The following is a 23333-nucleotide window of genomic DNA, read 5'->3' as shown; positions in this document are numbered from 1 at the left end:
TCTTGGTCATATCTAAGGTAACAAAAATGCTTCTTGATTATAACTTTTCAGCATGCTGCAGACTTCTGTACAGCACAGCTTAAAGCTCTGCGAAACGGTAAAAAATCTCAGCGAGCAAGCAGAGTTCCGCAAACACGCTGTATTGCTTGTTCTGCCCGTCCGCGATTCTGTTTTCCTGTTCGCGTACCCCGTTTGCGTGCTCTGAGGGAAATCTCGCCAACACACATTTTGAAAGCGCAAACAAGCAGAAAATTCTGCAAAGCCGCGGATCGTGGAAATGTTGGCAATTCTGCGTTCTCTTCGGAACGCTAAATAACCCAAATTCCGCAAGCGGAACTGAATTTACTGCCTAGGCCTACTGCTGACCCATCACTGTCTTGCTTTTTCTGCTTAAATGCACCAATGTCACTGTCACCGCTCCGCCCGACTCTCTCACTGTCACTTTTCTGCCTGAACCTGTCACTTTCCCCTTTTTGTTTGAACAGCTCATTGTCCCCGCTGTCACCGAACCTGTCTCTGTCCTATTTCTGCCCGAACCTCTGATTGCCACTGTTTTGCCCGAACCTATCACTGTCCCTTGTCTGCCAGAACCTGTCACTCCCTCTTTTCGGCCTGAACTTCTTCCTGTCACTGCTCTGCCTGAACCCATCACTGTCCTGTTACATGCAATTGTACCTGCATAATTTGTGCGCCTGTTACCTCGCATTGCCTCCCCTCATAGTGTTTGGAAGCCTCTCCATGCCTCTCGCCCATGCCCACCTGCGCCTCTCCCTGCCCCTCCACTTGCTTATAATGGTCGCCTTTGCCTCTAATGTTCACGCTGCCTATAGCATCAGCTCTCTGGCTATGCCGCCGTTCGTGTCCTCTACCACAGCTGCATGCCCACTGTTCTCATGGCTTGTACCCCTCACTGAACCTGTCTCTTTCCCCTTTCTGCTTCAACCTCTCACTGTCCCCGCTCTGCCCGAATCTCACACTGTCACTTTTCTGCCTGTTTGAACCTCTCATTGTCCCCCCTAATACTCCGATCACAGAATAACAATTCATGAGAACTGAGTCGTATGATAAGCGTGACATGTAGAAGTAGTACAGACGTATGAATTAAAATCCCGCTACACACACATAAATTGTGTTAAATGGTGAACAATGTGTGTTTGTGCTTCGTTCGTAAGCATAGCCAATAGGTCTCGCCTTTGGGACCTTAAAACTGTTTAGCCATGCAGCACATTTTCCTGGCTTAAACTTGCGTAAATGCGAGTACTATTGCATTGATACCAAAACGCAAGTGTCTCCCCAAAAACTACTGTTTAATCTGGCCACTGCTCCCTCTCTGCTGTTGACGTACCTCCTGCCGCACGTCAGTCACATCTTGTATTTAGCATAGTCATCAGAAAGCTGCAACGCTACACACTTATAAGGTCCGAAAGACCAGATATGTTGGCTATGCCAATGCTTGTTCTCATAGGATGAGCTCAACTGATGCCACAGCGAAGGTCCAGGTCCTGAGGGACACCTTTTGGGATATCAGGAACTCACTCCAGCAGAGGCCAGCAGGTCTAGTACTGCAGGTCAGCAGGTGCAGGGAGGTCTATAGAGCTTGTTGAGTCCCTGTAACTCTGAACAGGTTGTCAGTTAGCTGACCCTTGGAGTCTACTCAAAGGGTGCAGATCCATTCTTCCTTCTCAGACAGCAGGGTAGCCCTCAAGCAGCAAGGTCATCTGGCAACTGGGCAGTACATCTTCTGTAATATCCATAGGTCCAGGAGTGTACCGAGGAGAGTGTCTGTGAGTCCCAATTTTATACCTTTAAGCGAAAGAAACTTCTGGAGTTTTCCACCTACAGAGGTGTCCAATAATCAAGGGTATAACCAGTGCATGGACAAACCGCGAGTTGCCTAGTGGTAGTGTTTGTATAGTTTGTTGGGTTTGCTTATAAAAGAATAAATAACGTTTTCCTAACTATAACTTCGTTTTAACGTTTTGATTTTTTTTCCATGTAAAAACAAATGTGTGTGTGTGTGTGTGTGTGTGAGTATAAATCTTGCACAGTTGAGGTTGCCACTTTGCTCTTCAAATGGGAATTTATTTGTAACTATAACAATGTTTTTTCCAATAAATTTGGTGCTGTTTTGATAAATCTTCACAAAACATCCCCAAAAAGTACATTCATCTCAGATCCTTCATGGGAGGTTTCAGGGTGATGCGTCAAGTAACGGCTGAGAAAAAGAGGTGGTCCGAAAACGCGTTTTCCTAAAGCAGTGTAATTTCATAATGGCTGAACCGAATCACACCATATTTGGCAGAAAGCTAGATCTTTTTCAAAAAAGCGTGTTTGTTGTAAATCCGTCAGTAGTTTTGAGATCTTAACGTTAAAAAAAAAAAAAGGAAGGCTATATTGACATTTGGTGACTAGGGCACAGCGTGATCAGGAATTCAAAAAATAAAGTAAATTTACACTAAATCACACAAAGCACATTTTCATGGAAAAGATCTAGTTTTTTGCAAAAATTGGTTTTGGGCGTTTTTTTCTGTTCGGTTGTCTAATGTTCACTATGGAAATTGCATTTGGAAGTTGTGTTTTGGCCCCCGCTTTCTTGGCCCCCGCTTGACGGATTACCCTGAAACTTTCCAGGGATGAGCTGGAGCATGAAGATTAGTCAAACCGTGCCAATGTTCCCAACAAACCAAAATAAAAGCTCTTCCCATGGAAAGTCATCCAACTATTACTACACAGTGAATAGTGGGGACCGCCACTGTTCCATTAATCATTTTGATTTTGGGGGAGTTACTTCTCCTTTTTTCCCTTTTTCTGTTTTGGGTGGTAACCCACACAACCCGCCTCCCTACCTAATTTTCAACCCCTAACCTATATACCTCTACCCTCCATTGAACCATAAAACTCTGTGCTTCCTTTTACCTCTACTTGACCCTGTACCTTAAAACCCCTTACCTCCCTTTACTAGCCTCTGAACCTAATACACTTACATCACTTTACCTCAACCCCTTTTTAGGTCTTGTCTACGCAGCGAGCATGCGCTGCATAGGAGGACCTTGAGCAATCACTCTGCTTTTTTGGAAGCACATACTCGTCCTTGTGGCGGCATCCACCTTGCGGGAGCGAGCAGGGGCGCGCCACAAGCACGAGTATGTGCTTCCAAAAAGAGCAGACTGTACGTGCACGCACGCACCATTCCCGGGAAGGTTTTAGACCTTCATTGAGAGGTTTGTTGCCCTCTGTTGCACTCCGGTGATAGTTTCATGTATTGCAAGTTGCTGTTTTTCTTGTTGTCGTGCGAGGACAAACCTTAACAAGCCGCATATATGAAATTTCAATTCAACTTCTCAAAAAGCAGATCTAAGAAGCTTTTTGAAATGATGAAATCTCAGAAAAGTGGATAATATTCTGATGCAATACGTTCCAGTTCCAACCAATTTTCCTAATTCTTTTCCGATGACATAAACAAAGTTATCTGATCCGACTTCAATCACCTTCAGTGTCTTTTATGGTTCATTCTTAGCACCCATTCTATTTAGTCTGTCGAACTTTTCAGTGAAAATTACTAACCATCTTTTCTTTATTTTTTCTTGACTGTGTTGATAACACCCAGGCTTAACTAAGATTTGACTCTTCCTAATCCAGCTCCATGATAAAATCCTTTCTGCATAGCATAAGCAGATGAATGGGGCAAAGGCATCTGAATTTCTTCTCCCTGAGCCTAACCCCGTAACGAATCCACTATGGGTTAGATCATTAGTAGGCAGATATTGCTCCCAAGCTGACTACCCCTGTTAAACCCTGGATTTCCTTCTTGACTCAAACCTAAACCTCAAAGGGTGCATTCATGCTTGGATAAATCTGTCAGGTTTCATGTTAAGAAACACAAGAAGTTTAAAAACCTATCTTCTGCCAGGATTTTAAGGTAGCACTGAGGCGGTTTCTAGTTTCCTGACTCGACTGTGGCTTTGCCCTCCTCACTGGCCTACCATAAAACAGACTTTTCCTAGTTAGGGCTGCTCGTCATGGTGCTGCCCGATTTCTCACAAACTCTTCGAAAGGGACCACATCGCCACACCTGCACTTGCCTACCTTTAAGTAGCTCCAGATCCAGACCTGCTGCTCCATGCGAATGGTCTGTCTGCCTTGCATCCAAAACTACGAATGTCCAAAATACCGAGCATCTCTCCCAGAATCTTTTCATTCTTAAAATCTCTGTATCCTTATGCTGCAGAAGACCATGTTTCACTCTACATTTTAAGAAATCTATGCCTTGCAGATCTTTCTCTGATAGTACTTTGAGAACCTGGAATGCAGTCTCTCTTCATATTAAGAATTCTCTTTCTTTACAAAGTTGTAAATCTCTCCTCAAGAAGATGCTCCTTGGTAAACATCTACATCTGGTTAATCGTGGGACAGGTGTGCCATCTCAAGGCTGTTCTCTGTACAGTATTCGGCTACACAAATTAGTACCAATATATACAATAGCCGGCAATGAAAGTCAAACTATTACTCAAAAATTCATAAGATATAAGGATTCCTTTTTGGTCCAAATATATTTTGGTCCAAATATATATACATATACTTGAATATATCATGACTTTACAGGTCTGTTTCGCCTGCATGAACTTTTCATTTCTTTAAGGCGAAAGTGTGCCATGTGTTTGTTATGTTGTATGTTTTGGACGGTTGCAGCCATCAGGAAACGTTAACTCCCACTCCAATTGTTTTTAATATAAACCATTGCAAACCAAGCCCGTTTTTTTCTTCTTTTTACATTAAAAAGTCTCTTTATTTGTTTTTCAGTTTATAACCGCTGTAAATTCCTGTTAAACATAATTAATTATGTTTCATTACTTTGTCCTATAACCCATGCATCTCACATCTTCCCCATACACGTGTCTGTGTGTTTTCGTCCATTAAGTGGCATTCTGTGAGGAACTGCGATCTAGTAAAGACTGGTTTTGCCTGTCTTCACCTCCTCATTACTACACTGTGCTTTAGTCACATCAGTAAGCAGCGACACCAATGGCGGTTCTCTCTCTCTCTCTCTCTCTCTCTCTCTCTCTCTCTCTCTCTCTCTCTCTCTCTCTCTCTCTCTCTCTCTCTCTTCCCCCCCCCCCTTCAAGTTTCCGCTGTCCCTTAGCCTGTCTGCTACAACTCCAAGCCTCCATTCTCCCTCAGCCTCCCCTCCTCCTTTTTCCAGTCTCCACTTTCTCAGTGTTTTACTCTCACCACCAGAGTCTTCACAAACGCCCATTTTGTTGTTCTCACGCTTCCAAACGCAGCTGTTGGACCTGTCACTCCCGCGTTTACGGGGCCCATCTCACAGCGAAATGCAATAACCCTCTGTAATTTTTAATATCTGCTTTATTCTTCTCTTATGAAATTGTCACGTGACGGCGCCAGCAGTATCCTGATTGTGAGGCTCAGGGTCCCTGGGGTGGGCTCGGCCTGCTGATCTCGAAAGGGAGGGGTGAAGTGCATCTCTGCACTTCTGAGAGCAAGTTGTATTAAGGGAGAGTCTCCCAGGGGCCCCCAGTCTGAGGTGTTGCTGTGCGGGCCACTGTCCTTATGTTCGATTTTCTTAATAAATATGCTTTAATAAAAGGGTATTGACGAAAGGGGTTGATTGAGCTGTAGAGATAGAACTATGGAGAGAAGAGAGACGAGGAAAAGGGGCTGGAGTTCATGTATTTATTACAGTTTATATACTCTGTTGAATTTAATGTTTCCATAGTATCCTGTGCTATACAAATCCATTGTATATCTGGAGTGCTTATATAACGCTTGCCCCAGTTTCCTGCATAAAAGATGAGACCATATAAGTTTTGGAAAGACTTTAAATGCTTACTTCCAGTTTGAGGCGTTCAGGCGAAGGTTTTGGTGTTCTAGATAGGTTGACAACCTTGCACCAAATTGCATCCCACGCATTTTACAGGTGCAAGAACCTGCATGCGTGCAATTACCAGAATTGTTTATTTTGGTGTTACCAAACAAAAGTAGTTGTGCAACATCCTGAATGTCTGAATCCGAATACGTGCAGATGCGTTTTTACCATACATTTAAACTCCATGCTTCCCATATTTGTGATGTGCTTTCTCAACACAAGCGTGGGAACATTACCTGGGTTTCACTAAACTCTGCATGTAGAATCACATTCTGATGCCATTTGTGATCGAAATCTGATTTTGCACAGGTCTCACTTTGAGCTCGCTAGTGTCAGTTAAAAACACATATTTAGAGTTTACTAACCAGGACAACCTCTTTTCATTTAAAATATTTTATTTATTCTAATCCCTAATTTCCTAATATGCGTGTCCTAACGAAATGCACAAGCAGGCACCAGGCAAATGCTCCCAACACTCCCCCACCTCATCCCCGTCCCCTAACTCTCTACTCCCGGAGGAAGACTTAGCTCCGGACTTTGTCCACGCATCGAGACTATCTCGGAACCGCTCAACCTCAATGTGCTCCTCGGGCGCACAGCACACTGGAACTTTTGAACACTAATGCTTTCTTTTGCCTCTTGTATGTGTTTTTTTCTCTCCCCTATATGCTGTAAAGCGCTCCAATACCTTCGGGTCTGGCTAGCGCTATATAAAACCACTTAAATAAATTGCATGAAAGGTATACCCACGGTCGTTAGTGGGTGTTGCCCTGTCTACTGAGATGTAAAGAAAAAAAAATCTTTTACTTTCGTAACACATTGCAATACATACAAATGTCATGTGAGCCTCAGTTATCCACGGTGTTCAGAACACACCCGGTGGCAAGACTCCATGCTGTGAGAGTATCTCTAGCAGCGCTCTTAACTTGTTACGGACACTTCCTTGATGTTGGTATCATATGCAATTATGGTCGAGTTACACGCTTCATTTTCTAATACACCACATACCAAAATTTTGACTATCTCTGAACCTCTCATTATTCTTTCTCAATCATAATAATTTATATATATATTTTTTAATTGGATCCCATCCCACCGCCATCAAGCTCACTCTTTCGCTCAGCTCGCTGTCCCAGCTTTCCACAGTCGCAAATTACTGTGCGCTACCTACCTTTGTTTCAGGGTATGGGCTAGCTGATTGTTTGTATCCACACTGTCTGTCCACTGGCGTCGACTCTAATCCATAAGGCACTCAAGCCTGAAACCAGCACGACGTCACGCCGTGAGACGGGAGACTGCAGCTGTGTCTCTCAGTCAATCCAGACGCTGCTCCCTTGCTGTTACACAGCTTGAGAGCCGTTCCAGGATTGGCTTGAGCAGGGAAAAATCACAGCTCATTTGGAGACGGGCTGTGTTCTCAACCCTTGGCCACTAATGTGCAGGTGGAAGATGCCAGTGGTGCACCTCCGCCCACCCCGACATCCGCACTTAGTGGGCCTAGGTGCAGTGCGCTTACTGCCTATCACATTGAAGCCCCAACCCCTTCAGAGATGGCGATAACTGCCTGCGGCTGAAGGCTGACTGGCGTGGAGCGGGCATTATCAAATACAACTATCAAAACATTTCCATTACTTGCTTGTTTATATAATATGTATATGTGGGGGGCGGGGGGGGGGTGTCAAAATGAGTGAGGCAATGGTAAATTAAGTTACAAAGATGACAGATCAAGCATTAATAAAGACGAGTTTGCCATCCAAAGTCAGAGTGATTGAGTTTGACAATGCTTTTTGTCTTTAGTCTCTGTAAACTGCTAACTTAAGATCCAGTTTTCCTGGTAGACCTTTAGATTGTTAGATTTTTGTTGTCTTTACATTGCTTAAGTTGGACATGTTATTAAGATGAGGAACCCAAGTCTATTGCAAGATTTTCAATTTCTTACATATTTATTCTTCCTCAGACTAAAGAAGGGGAAAGAATTGGAAAAAGCACAGGACATCAAAGAAGTCAAGCAAAATATACACCTCGTCCGTGCTCCTCATGCAGGTTAGTCACTTTGTGTGTCTATTTTTTTTAGGAATGGCGCACTGATGCTACTGTTTTCGATATTGTAGAGTTAAGACACTTTCTGCTTTGCAACAATAATATTTTCTGTAATCAGAGCGATGATGTTACTTACCCACTACTTGAGCCGTCTATGTTTGGCTTTCTGAATTTAAATGCATTTTTGTGGGATGAGAGGAATGATGGTTAAGTTGGTAAAGGCATGTATTATTAGTACGTGAAAGAGAATTCTAGCTGCAGATTCCTTACCTTTGAATTTCCCTGGCATCATGAGCAGTAACCCTGTGTCAGTAGGTGGTGTGAATTGGCTCGGCATGCGTCATCCGTGCCGAAAGTGACGTTGCGCTATCTGTATAGGTGCCTCCCAGGCGCACTGACGTCAGTTCTTTTCTTTCTGCGCCAACTTGAGCTGGTCCATAGAAAAGAGACTTGTCAGTCAATGTTTGACTGGAAATTTTTCGATGTTTCGTCTAGTGTTGAGGATTTTCATCCTAGTGTGTTGCTATCTAGGAAGACAGGACTCTAGTCCTAAGGAGTCAGTCATTGGCCGATGTCGGTGACTGAACCGCGCCATATCTGCCGCTGGTATTTGGAGCACGACCACAACCTAAAGTTGTTCTCAGATTGCTGTACCAAGAATCCTAAAGCTTTGAGGGAGCAGCCCCTAAAGCGCATGGCGGCCCATCATGCGACTCCGCTGAAATCGAAGTCCTAGTCATTAGAAAGGCCCCAGGAGCGTTTACGGAGTCAGAGGTCATCGTCCCATTCCAAGTTCTTGGGAAACTCAAGCAAGTTGAGGTACAAGAAGTCATCAAAGAGGTCTTTGATTTCTCCTCGTACATCGGTCGACGAAATTAGGGAGCGTCCACGTTCAAGGCCTGGCTCTGCGGTAGAGTCTGCACCTGGTCCAACTCTACCCGTCCAGGATTTTAAGGGACCCTGCCTAACTTTAGTTCCGTGAGGCCATGTGCCTCCTATTCGAGTGGCCAAACCCCTACGGTGTGTATTCAAGCCCTGGGGGGTCCGAAGGCACCTCATTTGGTTATGGTTATGCACAGGCGCCTCTGGACCGGCACCGGTTGTACCACCTCAACTTTTCCCCGACAACAGCACCCAATGGCGCCCAGCTGTGCCATCCGCATTGTGATCCCAGACTCCAATATGGAGCCAGATGGGATTTATCAGACGCTGTTCCCGGCGCCAACAGTAGCCTTGCCTCCTACATTGGAAACTGAGCCCTATTCGTTTAGCTGGGACTCTGGGAGGAATGGGAGAGTACCAGCCATATGAGGAAGACCCTAGCATGGACAGGTTTAGGACCTGGGTGAAGTCAATGGACTGGATACCTCTCCAGATATTGGTATGCATTCTACCCCCACCATGTCTATGGTATAGGGAGCTTCATATGCAGTGGTGATGCAGAGTGCGGCTCGAGTCCTCCACCTTCAATTGCGCTTTTAGCAGTCAAAAATATATCTTGACAGAGGTGCTCCAGCCGGGAGTCTCCACATCGGTACAGTTACTCCCGTTCAGTGACACACAGCCCCATGTAACCAAAGAAACCAGCGCAGTGCCTGCCTGTGGCACGGAAAACCACTGCACGCAGAATAATGTGCACAGAAGTCTAAGATCATTGCACCGACTCCAATGCAGGCCCTCCTGTGTAGTCTAGAGAAGCAACACATCGTTTGACTGTAGCTGACTAAATCAACTTGGCACTTGTGTGACTACCGCAGTGTTAACTTTCAGTGCGTCCAGATTTCCATGCATCACGTTCTAGGTGCCAAATTCACATCTCATCTGGGGCTGCAGTAAAACAGATGCATCACCTCTCAAACAGAAAGAAATCGAACCATCACCTTCCCTGCGTGGCAGTAAGGAACTGACGCATCACCTCCCTTGGACCAAGGAACAGACGCATCATCTTCCCTGCGCATAAGGAACCGATGCATCACATTTCCTGTGCCTGTTTCTGACAGAACTGTTTTTACCTTTAAAAGTCTGTTTGATATCTGTATGTTATATTTTTGTCATTCTGGTCTAGTTTGGTTTAGATAAAGATACTTTATTTTCCAAACTGGGTTGGTATCCATTTGTGGTGTTTTCACTGTTCTTGTGGGTTATTTACAAATGCTTTACACTTTACATCTGTAGCATAGCCTGACTGCTCTGTGCCAAGCTACCAGAGGTTGCGCACCGGCAATCTTAGGTGTGTTCTTTACTCATTCTGACTAGAAGGAAGTGTCCCTACTTGGACAGGGCGCAATACTCGACCATCTAGAGACCCCCAGCTCTAACAGCCTTGATTAAGGCTTTCTGTGTCAGGCAACATATCCTAAAGAATGTACGTTTTTATATTGTCCTCCGAGGAAGGTCTCTTTAAATAGGAGCCATAGAGTTACGGCGGGCAAATAACAGGTAAGCCGGGCGAAGCTTGTAAAAAAGTATTAGTGACCTTTACTACCCCCCAAGTGTTTTAAAATTGCCCACAGTTTAGTCTGATCATGTTGTCAAAAGTGCAGGAGAGATAAATGAAGGCTAGGTGCATGGAACGGAGTTTAGCAACCAGGCACTTGCTAATCAAAATATGTAAATTAAGACACTGTTACATAATGCCTAGACCAGCCCTAAATCCATACTGGGCCCTTAAAATGATAGTCTCTGGCATATGTGCTGTATATATATATATTTTTTTTTTAAACCTTTATTTGGAGATAAGCAAGGAAAACGGAAGTGCATACATGATTCATACAGTCATAAATGGCTATTACAGTATAACGAAATACTCAAGAGTCCTGAGTACAGAGTGGCATATCAATCAGTATATACAGTAATTGTTGAGATCACATAGCATGTAGGAGAGCGATGACCCAGGGCGCACAGGTACACTGATGAGATGGTACAGCATGGGCATATTCTGTGAGCGCAAAATAAAACAAAGGAGAAGCAAAGAGAAGCATATGTGCTGTATATACACCTACTTTCTATTCTTCTGCGTTAGTGTTTGGCTCGTATGTGTACATCATGCTTTTCTTTGAAGGAAGTCTTTTTCGATCACCGAGTTTAGTGACTCTGCCTAATAGTTGTATAAGGCATTGGGCCACTACTCTATTGTTACATTGTTTTTTTCTCCACAGTTAAGTTCAGATGTGTTATTCACTCTCGCCTGTACCTACAAACAGTCCTGCGTTCACCTCTGTTTCCACTGTCACTTACCTGTGACTCCATGGCGATCTAATGCCGTTTGATTACCAACTTCCCGGGCTGAGATTGTTGTCCTAATTGAAAGGACTCCATTCCAATTCCGGTGTAGTTGTCAGGCCAAGTATCCCGAGATCTGACCTCCATAACGTCTGCAGCCTGTTTGTGTCCCGACTACCGTTGGAATCCAGTTTGGCCTGCCTTCCTTTCCACAACACTAACGCTTCAGAGCAACGCACCTGTCATATCACCTCTGCCTCCATGACACTAGACTGGAGTTGGAGGGGTTGGATGACTAAGAGGTGGATGCTTCAGGCATTGCAGTGGAGATGGCCTTTTCGGCTGGAAGTGTCTTATCCGAGGCAGATGTAGAGTCCAAACAGCCTCTGCCAGCCCAATGCCCTTAAAGATTGCAGTGAGTATGGATGTTCCCATAAATCACCACCCAGTAGTCCAAGCTTTTAGCTCCTAGATTGCTTATGAGGCCTCTGGTGCACCTGCACCATTTCCTTCAGGCCATTGTCGACACGGACAAGTGAAGACTGACCCAATGCTCAAGCCACATTTGGCACCGAAGTCCCACTCCAAGCCTTGTCCGAGGCTTGTGCTGCCGGCCCGAAGGCACACTCTCAGACTCTAAAGAGTTGGAGCTGAAATATTAATGGACGAGATGGCCTGCACCAAAACATCCGGAGCAAAGGGTGAGTTTTTCTTCGAGGCCAGTCATCTTGACGCATTTGGAGTCTAGATTGAGCTCGGCACCCTCCGGTCGGTGAACCTCTACAGCCCAATCAAGGCAGCATCAATAAACCTTGGTTTGATGATGAATGTCGATATTTAAAGGCCGCTATTAGGAAACTTGAGAGAGGCCTCAGGTGTAATTATAATGATATATCCTCATTAGAACTAAAGAAACTAAGGATAAATTACAAGGCGACCATTAGAGATAAAAAAGGTCCTTTAAGGAAAAACCCTTGGTGATCCTACTCGAGACTATTGAAGAAAAAAATGTTAAAGGATTCTGGAAACTGATTGAGGAATGCACGGGGGATGTCGTGGGATCCCTGCAGTGCTCCGTTCCAGAGGTTAAGTGGGTAGCCTACCTTGAGGAATTATATGGTAAATGGCCGAGCAACGGGGAAATAATTCCAACAAGCTGGCCAGGAGTCAGGGAAGATATACTAGTGCATTTCACCTCCGGATATATTAGGAATGTAATAGCTGGCTTAAACCTAACACGAGCTGCCGGCCCTGACAACCTACCAGCAATTATCATAAAAACGAATCCAGACTGGTGGGCTTAGTTTTTCTCAAATATGTTCCAGGGGCTATTAAAGACTGGTATCATTCCTGAAAGTTGGAAAGGGGCTATTGTTAGACCGGTACACCAAAAAGACGATGTAAATTCCCCAAAAAACTACCGCCTAATAAATCTCCTTGATATTGGGGAAAAGTTATTCTCTAAAGTAATCCTAGGCCTGCTAAAGGAATGGGCAGAGGATAACCAGATAGTACCCCCAGAACAGGGCGGGTTCAAAGAAGGGCATTCGACGGAGGACCACTGTTTTGCTCTCTGGGCCATCGCGCAGAAGTCGATAGAACAGAAAGGTAATTTATTCTGCTGTTTCGTGGACTTCCGCACGGCTTTCGATTTAGTGGGCAGGAAGCAGTTATGGTCAACCTTGGAAGGATACAATCTACACTGAGACCTTTTGGCCATTATAAAAGCCTTATACACCGAAAACTGGGCCCAGATCATCTTGGATGAGGAGGGCGGTTTGTCTGGGAGGATCCAGATTGGAAATGGCTTGAGACAGGGGTGCGTACTTGCCCCACTGCTTTTTTTCTCTGTTTTTGGCCGACCTACCAGCAAAACTAAGAGGTTAAAGGGGCTGGTCCAAAATTGGGAGGTAAGCATGTCTCCTGCCTATTATACACAGATGATTTAGTGATTATGGACCTGACGCAGATAGGTCTCCAGAGGAAATTAAACATGTTCAATGAATATTGTCTGAATAAAAAGTTAACAATGAACATGGATAAGACCAAAATGTTATGCTTCGGTAGGAGCCCTTGCCCGCTGTGTTTGTTATGAGGGCCAAGAAACCGCTTTGGTGAACGTGCGCGGTATAAGAATTTTTAACATAACAGTAAACCTAGATGCCCTTGGTGTCTGGGTACAAACTTACTCGAGAGGGTGAATGAATACAGATACCTAGGAATCTGGTTTATGAGTAACCTGGGGCGCTTAAAATGAGGGCATCTGCCTCTGTGAAGGGGCTAAAAAGATTCAATAGTGTCTATGGAGAAAACTCATGTAGGCCGGTTATAAAAGCCTACTTAATAATGGTCCCCCCCCCCTACCCCCCTCCCCCCCCCCAATTCCTGTATGGGGCAGAAGTGCTTTATTTAAGTGGAATAAAAGGGTGGGATAAAGAGGAGGGAAATATTTTAAAACACTTGTTCTCATTGCCTAAATCCTCTATGGTACAGTCTGCAAGGTTTGAGATGGGAACTACTTCCTGGGCCGTAACTGCCTGTATGGCACTAATTCGCTTTTGGCAGCGCCTAGGGTCTGGAGAGCGTCTAAAAATTTCCCAGTGGTGCAAAAGCGAAATTGTTGATAGTGAACTGTCCTGGGCGAAAGAAACAAGAGCCGCACTAAGTGAAACTTATGGAGTGTTGGGTTTAAAACTATGCCCGCAATTGGGTCATCCAGCTATAGCTAAGAATGAACTGCGGACACTGGGTGCTGTGATGTCCCGCACATATGACCGAGAGTATCTCGCACAGAAAGTTTAGGTGTCTCATATGACCCTGGCTTGGGAACTTAACCAACAGTATCCCTATTTAGACAGATTGCCAAGCTACCATTTAAGACGTGGGGTACTAAAAGTGCGAATGGGGATAAACCCCTGCTATGGGAATAATGGAGTTAAAAATGTTATGTTGAATAATAATGATACCTGTCCTTCTGCGCTAGGTACTCATTGTGATATTGTACATATTTTTTTAGACTGTATGATGTTTTTAGATCTACGAAAAGAGATTTTATGCCAGATATTTAAAAATTACAGGATCAGAAACCGAATGCAAGCTGCTAGCCTTATAGTTGAAATGACAAATCTAGATATTGCTTGTGCTATGGGGAAATTTATGAGCAAAGTCAAGGCGTTCCATAAGTGTACAGAGTAAACATCGTATCCTGCGCATTTGGGGTAGGATGAGTCTGTGCATGTAAAGGTTAACGATATGGCATGGAACCTTTTGGAAAGGATTTGATGCTGATGGAAAATTGCCTGACTTAATCACCCATAGGGGGACATTTGTATCTAGTATGAAGGAAAGTGCTATTCTATGTGATGTACATATGCCACATTTTTAATATGTTTATACTTATGTTTTTATATAAATTCTATGTATAGGGTATACTTTTAAGGTTGTAATTAACCAAATAAAGTTTTCTTACTGACACTGTGGCATCCTCTGCCACGTCTGAGGAATTTGATCAGCCAATACTGAAACAGAAGTAAGACACAGATGCTCAACACCAGAAAATTAATATCCAACCAGGATGGATTCTGTTAAAACCGCCACACTTGCCTCATAAGAGGAAGCAGACTTTTGTTGGGGCCATCAATCCACCTGAATTTCTAGCTCTCAAAAAGCAAGAGAAATCGAATGAGGCAACCTCTTTCCTGCCGCCTGCTCGTCCCACTCCTTCCCTAACCTCTCCTCCTTCTCCACCCGTGTCTCCTGTCTTGCCTCTGGTGTCACCAGTGTTCACCTAGAGGTTCTTCACATTCAGGCGTTGGGACGGTCCTAGGCTCACTTATTATCCATATGACCACCCTTAATGACCCACAAGGTCCGAACCCATGGGATGACTGATGTTGATCCCCCTGGGGCACATACCCAGATCTGTACCCTACTAAGTCATCACCATGTAACTTCGTACCATGAGGTATTACAAAGAGCTGCCACTTTCCACAATGCAGAAATTCATGTGCAACAAGAGGAGGGTGATTTCCTTGTGGAATCCATCTGCTCTCCTCAGCTCTCCCTTCAGTATCTCCCAATGCGTAAGAGGTGTCCTCCAGTCTGCCACTGAGATTTTCAAGGATCTCTCCGAAGCAAGAGTAATTATGCCTAGGGTGGATAGGAAATATAAAGCCTCCCTTTGTGACTCTCCATATATCCGTGGGTAGCTCCTGTTGACTCTTTGGTGGTTCTTACAGCCAGAAAACAATCCTACAGGTGATGCAATCCCTCCCGACCCGGAGAGTAAAAAATTGGTGTGGGGGTGATGGGATGGGCGGGGAGGGGGGAGGAGTGGCAGAGCAGTCCCGACCCATTGGCAAACTGCGAATTCAATTGGCGTGCTCTCAGTACAACCATGTACACTGGAATCAAATGGCAGACCTGGTAGAGCATCTCTCAGAGCAGTCCCGCAAGAAAGGGCAACAATTAGTGGCAGAGGGGAAGATCATCTAAAACACTGTGACTGTGCTTTGGATGCTGCGGATACAGCCGCTCATGGCATTAATACTGCTATTTTGCTGCACAGCCTTGCCTGACTTTGTTTCAGGCATTAAGCCGGTAGTACAGCAACATCTACTCAATGCTGCTTTTGATGGTCAGCATCTCTTTGGCCCTCAGCAGTCTCACTGTCCTTTTTTATTTTCTCAAGCATCTCATCTACCCAAGGCCATGGGTGCCCTCTGAACACAGACCCTCAGAGGATCCTCTTGGCACTCAGTTTTGTTGAGCATTCAAGCCCCCATTCCCCTCATCTACCTTCACAAAGCCAGCACAGCATCTCCCCTTGTGGGGTTACTACAGGGTCGGTTATATTGGGAATAATGCAAGAGTTAGAGGTAAGGGCGCTGCTCCTAAGGGGACCATCCCCCAAGACACTGATGCCCTACAGCTTCTGCCCAATCGCACAACGCCTGTTGGGGAAGATTACCGGGGTTTCTGCCCACCTCAGACTGTTGGGTTCTAGATGTAATACAGGAGGGGTATTGTCTAGAACTCTCACAAACACCACTAAACATCCCCCCCCCCCCCCCCCGTCAACACAGATTGTCTGAAGAACATCTGTGCCTCCTCTGCGAGGAGGTTTTAGCCCTCCTGGACAAGGGGGCGATAAAGCCCATTCCTACTCAGCACTGCGGATAGGATGTATACTCCCTCTACTTATTTCAAAGAAAAACAACTCCCTCAAACCCATATTTGATCGCAGGCCGATTGGTCGACGATCAGCAAGCCATGAGGGGGGCCCAGCCCGGCCTGGCTTCCTCCAGTCAATGACAGGTGAAGATCGTCCAGGGTGCAGCCTGTGCAGGGGTGCTGGGCCGTGCTTTATAATGCTGGTGACCCACTCATGCCTTACCTCAAGTCTGCTGGTGGTTGTACCACTCTAAGCCCCCAAATTGCCAAGTCACTTCCGTCATAGCAATGATGTCTGTTGAGCCATGAGTAAAAGTTCTTCAGAAACTGTTGAAAATAAACAGCCTAAAAGTTAATGCTAATCGCTCATTTACTGAACACCAGAGCAGGCATACATTTCTTTGCAGAGATGTCTTTGAGGTCTTAATGTGCGTTACCTCTGTGTTTTCCTTCTTGAGGCAACTATTTCTTCTCGATGTAAGTAGTACTCGATGATATGGCAACTCTAGTTTTTGCAGTAGAATAGAACAAGCATCTGCAATGCAATAGGTCTTGCATTTACACCAGTTTGAGCTATTGACATTGTAAATGACAATGCCTTTTATATATGTTTTGGTTTTTAAAACCTAAATAAAAGGCAATGTCATTTACAATGCCAGTAGCTTACACTCTCGCAAAAGTGAGACCCATTGCATTCCAAATAATTGAAGGCATCGCTAAGTTGCCCCCTTCAGTGACCATGGAAGACAGAAGAGCTCCCAGTTTGCTAAGAGTTAAATAAACAAGCCGATGGTCTCAACTGCACATTAGAGACCCTCCTGCATTAATCGAAATTCATTAAAGAAAATAGTACTTACAGTCTAAAGATGATGTACCATGTAACAACCGAAGTAAAAGGGCCAGTCCTCATGGGAGGTTTCAAATGCAGACAAGGCAGTACTAAGGAGAGACTAACCTGCCAAATAACGAATCAAAAGCAAGCATTTACAAAGGTTAGTTACACAAGCCAATGAAAATTTTGGGATGAGTGGGTGAGGATTCCAGTACATACTCCAATACAGCATGACTCTCAGAGCAGCTCATGTGCTGCCCAGGCTCGATCTAAAAAACGGCTGTGCTGTGTAGTGGGACAATAATCTAAAAGTCTGTGACCGTGGTAGAAATGGTTTTGTCGGTTTCTGTAGTACTAAATGAAAGGGCTGTTATGCAGAACTGGTGCCACGTTTATGTAAATGTTATTTTGAGTATACATTTACAGAACACTTGTCAACAGATGTTTGCTTCCTTGTTTAAAGTACTTGACTTTTCTTCGATGGGTTTTGGACTATAGTACTATGATTAACTTGTTATATAGGCAGTGTTGTAAACCAATGTTTCTTTTTAAGCTGATTTATTAGTGGCTGTGCTTTTGATTTGCAGGCAAAGCAAAACGACTGGAGGACAAAATGGTGCAGAAGTTGCAAGAAGATGTGGATATGGAGGGCGATTCCTAGACCCCTTCAGGAATCTGATGCATACCATTCTGCACTTGCCAGTTTTTTTCTCTTTAAGGCGGCGTCATTTTACCAACTTAGGACTTGTTTGCTTTTTATGTAGTCCGGTGACTCAAATGACTATTAAAAATAAATTACTGAATTGGTTCTTTCAAAAAGACCCTGGTAGTTATATTTATGTAAAAAAATAAAAATTTCCAGACGGAAGACTTTGTGTGTATTACCTGTTTTTATTAGACATAAGAATGACTGTCATTTTATCAAATTGTTTCAACAATTATGCTTTATTAATCATGTAAAGTAACTTCACACATTGAAACGTAGCATTCAATGACTTGTACCGTATATCTATGCAACTATCTGTACCAAATTACCTCTTCCAGTACACACCCGGACATGGGCATTGCAACGGATCGATAAGAATCTGCACGCTTTAAATCTTTTGAGCATGCATTCAAATACATCATTGCAACTGTACACATTCCAATGCCTTTTTTCTAAGCTGCACATTTTGTGACCTTTAATTATCCATAAAAGTGCAATTCGTTGTTTTTAACCATTACGATATTTTATGTAACTTTTCTGAGTGAACTTCACTTTTTACTTAAAATACAGCCTGTCCACAATGCATTCAGTGTAGTAAATGAATCAAGCAGTTTGCAGAAAGTTAATGTATCTGAATGGTTAAGTGTTTTCAGTGGAAAACACACCAAGAAACTTTTTAAGTTTTTTTCTTGAAGAATAACTTTCATCAAGTTGACGAAAACAACGTGGTGAAAGTCGTTCTTGTAGAACCCCACTTTTTAGGTCGAGCCTAAGCCATCCCGTTAGGGATGCTTGGCGAGATATAAAGTAAGTACTCTGAAAAATGCACCCAAAGGCGGATTGTCTACAGTGCATGTGAGACGGGCGCGTGCACATCGCACACCATCGGCATCAGACTACAAAGGAAGCCGCTCCCCCGCCCTCGCCCATTAATGCCGCTCCCCCACCCCCACCACGCAATGCCGAGAGTTTGTTGTTTACAAGCAACACCCCAGCTGCTTTGCCACCCCCTCCCTTCCTGCTGGCATTCCCTCCTTCCTTCTCGCCCAGTCCTTGTTTCCCGTCGCATATTTCAAGAGTTGTTTTGAAGTAGTGAGCCACACTTGCACATAAAAATCATGGCTTCCAACATTTCGGGTGATTTTCTTTAAACTCTGGATTTTTTCCTTGAATTGATTGGACCGCGAGTTCTCACAGGCTCCTCTCCGCCCCCTTCCTTTAAGGGCCCTCCCCCTCCCCCAGCACAGAGCGCTCAAAAATAGGTTTCTCCCGACCTTATTTGTTGGCCTACATTTCACTGCAAGCTGTGGCTGTAATTTGGCTCGTCTGCTTATCGTTACCCCTCCCTTTTCCATCTCCCTACTGGTCAGCCTTGCTCTTCCAAGCGCCTCGCTTAGGCACAAACATTCTTGGACCCTCGTTCTGTCTGGTATCACTCAGGCCGAATAATATTTAACCGAAACGGTAGCCGTGTATTTAAAAAAATTCCCCCCCTGCCCCCACCAACCTTACTGGATGACTTGCTTCTCCCTGCCCCATAGCGCTCTTTGCTCAATGCCCTACAGGAATGCTAACATCCCAGATCTGAGAGAGTAAATTTGGTCGAAATGCAAAGGACCTACAATGTCGCTGCTTGCCCTTTTGACCTCCATTTCCTTGTTCGTGAGCTGCTTGGCGAAAGTAATACTCAAATGCAAATCTTGACTTTTCTGAGCACGCAGAGTGATATAGGAATTCATTTTAGCAATATTTCGGCTCTAAACATCCTGTTAACGTACGTACCTCGGAGAACGCTTTGAGAATTAGGCATGCTCTGCCAGAAAGACACCAGCATGTCCGCTAGCACACTTACAAGAGGACATGTTTCTTACTTTTTGAGGTGTTTTAGTTCTTGTGCTGTGTATATTTCTTGAGGAGTGAGCACGTTTAAACAAAAACTTGAAAACCAGTTTCTTTTAATTAAAGTAATAACTTTAACATGCCACAGCTGTGCGTTTTAGAAATACTGCGTACATCTTTCGCAAAAAAGAATAAACATCAGTTAGGTTGGCAGTCCTAGTTAGTGCTTCTTGCAGAGGACCATGGATGCAAATGTGGGAAGGAAGGCCTCAGAATCCGCACAGGCAAATAAGTGTTGCGTTTTTGTTGTGCAAAAAACAAGACGCATCTCTATAAAAAAAAAATGCTTGCAACTGTAACAGATATAGTCTGAGTGCTCACACATCAATTGTATTTGTGTTTACTTTGCAGGTTTCTTACAATGAACCAAGAAATGTCCATCAAAAACACACACACACAACCACATACAACCACACACGCAACCAAACGCAACCACACACACACACAACCACAAACCACCACAAACACACTCCACCACAACCACAAACACACTCCACCACAACCACAAACACAACCACACCGACACAACCACACCGACACAACCACACCGACACAACCACACCGACACAACCACACCGACACAACCACACCGACACAACCACACCGACACAACCACACCGACACAACCACACCGACACAACCACACCGACACAACCACATACAACCAAACTCAACCACAAGCACACACACACTCAACCACACACACACACTCAACCACACACACACACTCAACCACACACACACACTCAACCACACACACACACTCAACCACACACACACTCTCAACCACACACACACACTCAACCACACACACACAACCACACACACACCCACATACACAACCCCACACTGCGCCCTCACACTACTTTAGGACACACTCTGCCCGCTCACACACTCTGCCCGCTCACACACTCTGCCCGCTCACACACTCTGCCCGCTCACACACTCTGCCCGCTCACACACTCTGCCCCCTCACACACTCTGCCCCCTCACACACTCTGCCCCCTCACACACTCTGCCCCCTCACACACTCTGCCCCCTCACACACTGCGCCCCCTCACACACTGCACCCCCTCACACACTGCACCCCTGTTTGTTTACCGCACCCATTATTACTTCACTCTTATCCATCATTTTTTAGCAATAACAAATTACACACATTTGGAAACACCTCTCTGCAGTTTTCACTATTATTTGCCACTAAAATCTCCTGTATTTGTAACGGACATAAAATAGAACCATTACACAATACAATCACCAAACAAAGAAAGAAACTGCTACATTCCTTATAAAAAATTCAGGCATAAACATGCATTTGGTTCTGCCACAACACACACACACTGCAAACTCACACTACTTTAGGCCACACACTCTGCACCCTCACACACTCTGCACCCTCACACACACTTCAGTCTGCACCGTCACACACTGCACTCACAATGCATCCTCACACACACTGCACCCTCACACACACTGCACCCTCACACACACTGCACCCTCACACACACTGTACCCTCACACACTCTGTACCCTCACACACTCTGTACCCTCACACACTCTGTACCCTCACACACTCTGTACCCTCACACACTCTGTACCCTCACACACTCTGCACCCTCACACACTCTGCACCCTCTCACTCTCACAGTCTGCACCCTCTCACACACTGCACCCTCACTTACTGCACCCTCACACACTGCACCTGTTTTTTTTCTGCACTTATTATTACTTCACTCACGCATAGCTTAACAAGCATTTGCAATGCAATAGGTCTCGCGTAGCTGTTCTCCAAACTCTATTTCCAGTTCCAAATAAACGTCTGCCACGCTCTGTTGTGACCCTTTTGATGCACGGCGTGGGTGAAAAACATTAGCTTTTGTTATTTTCGCGTTGTACGTTTTAACAGATACACTTCGACGCTGTTCTTGGAATGATGTCAGTGTGCTCCTCTTTTAGCTTTCAAAAGTTATTATTTTGTGACTTTGCAAGGGAAGTTATACTATGAAAGCAATCTACTATTATATGTAGTACAAGAAGTGTGCAAACTTTTTTATCGCACTCACCCTTTGTAAGCACTAGTTTAATGATCTTTAACAGAGTTATAAGTATGTACTCCGCCCCACCAACCACCCAAGCTAACAATCACCGGAGGATATTAAGTATATTTATTTCTTGAATAGTAGCTTGGTACCCGCACCCCTAGCTCTAATATTGGAACCTACGCAACTTAAGTTAATACAAGAAGTCTGCAAACATTTTTTTTATCGCACACACCCTTTGTTAGCACTGCTTTAATGATCTTCAAAACTGCTAATATATATTTTTTTTAAACGCACACTCCTTGTAAGCACTGCTTTTAGGATGTTTAAAACGGCACAAATATCAATGAACGCCAACGCCATTTGATGCAGGATTATGTTGACATGAGTACAACACCCAGTGGCAATGGCAGTTTATTCGAACCATTTTCACAATGAAAGTTGAGCTTTAGAGTACTCACCCTACCTGCAAATGCCTTGCATTAATGGCTGACTCACTCTCGCAGACTCTCACACTGACACTCACACTGACTCTTACTCACACTGACTCTTACTCACACTGACTCTTACTCACACTGACTCTTACTCACACTGACTCTTACTCACACGGACTCTTACTCACACGGACTCTTACTCACACGGACTCTTACTCACACGGACTCTTACTCACACGGACTCTTACTCACACGGACTCTTACTCACACGGACTCTTACTCACACGGACTCTTACTCACACGGACTCTTACTCACACGGACTCTTACTCACACGGACTCTTACTCACACGGACTCTTACTCACACGGACTCTTACTCACACGGACTCTTACTCACACGGACTCTTACTCACACGGACTCTTACTCACACGGACTCTTACTCACACGGACTCTTACTCACACGGACTCTTACTCACACGGACTCTTACTCACACGGACTCTTACTCACACGGACTCTTACTCACACGGACTCTTACTCACACGGACTCTTACTCACACGGACTCTTACTCACACGGACTCTTACTCACACGGACTCTTACTCACACGGACTCTTACTCACACGGACTCTTACTCACACGGACTCTTACTCACACGGACTCTTACTCACACGGACTCTTACTCACACGGACTCTTACTCACACGGACTCTTACTCACACGGACTCTTACTCACACGGACTCTTACTCACACGGACTCTTACTCACACGGACTCTTACTCACACGGACTCTTACTCACACGGACTCTTACTCACACGGACTCTTACTCACACGGACTCTTACTCACACGGACTCTTACTCACACGGACTCTTACTCACACGGACTCTTACTCACACGGACTCTTACTCACACGGACTCTTACTCACACGGACTCTTACTCACACGGACTCTTACTCACACGGACTCTTACTCTCACGGACTCTTACTCTCACGGACTCTTACTCTCACGGACTCTTACTCTCACGGACTCTTACACTCACGGACTCTTACACTCACGGACTCTTACTCTCACGGACTCTTACTCTCACGGACTCTTACTCTCACGGA

General features: G+C 44.7%; 1 protein-coding gene across 1 annotated transcript in view; it reads left to right on the top strand.

The window, feature by feature from the left end:
- The window catches only part of RSL24D1 (ribosomal L24 domain containing 1), an 85555-nt gene extending 67602 nt beyond the window's left edge, over nt 1-17953 (top strand). Inside the window, exons 5-6 of the mRNA XM_086958320.1 lie at nt 7842-7927; nt 17738-17953. Coding sequence (XP_086814446.1) covers nt 7842-7927; nt 17738-17811 — 160 coding nt within the window. The 3' untranslated portion in view covers nt 17812-17953. The remainder of the gene's footprint in view (nt 1-7841; nt 7928-17737) is intronic.
- Nucleotides 17954-23333: the final 5380 nt, after the last annotated feature.

This window comes from Lissotriton vulgaris, chromosome 2_1 (assembly GCF_964263255.1).
Source record: "Lissotriton vulgaris chromosome 2_1, aLisVul1.2, whole genome shotgun sequence".
Lineage (NCBI taxonomy): Eukaryota > Metazoa > Chordata > Amphibia > Caudata > Salamandridae > Lissotriton > Lissotriton vulgaris.
The sequence above is the reverse complement of the archived record's forward strand: the minus strand, read 5'-3'. Positions and strand labels throughout refer to the sequence as shown.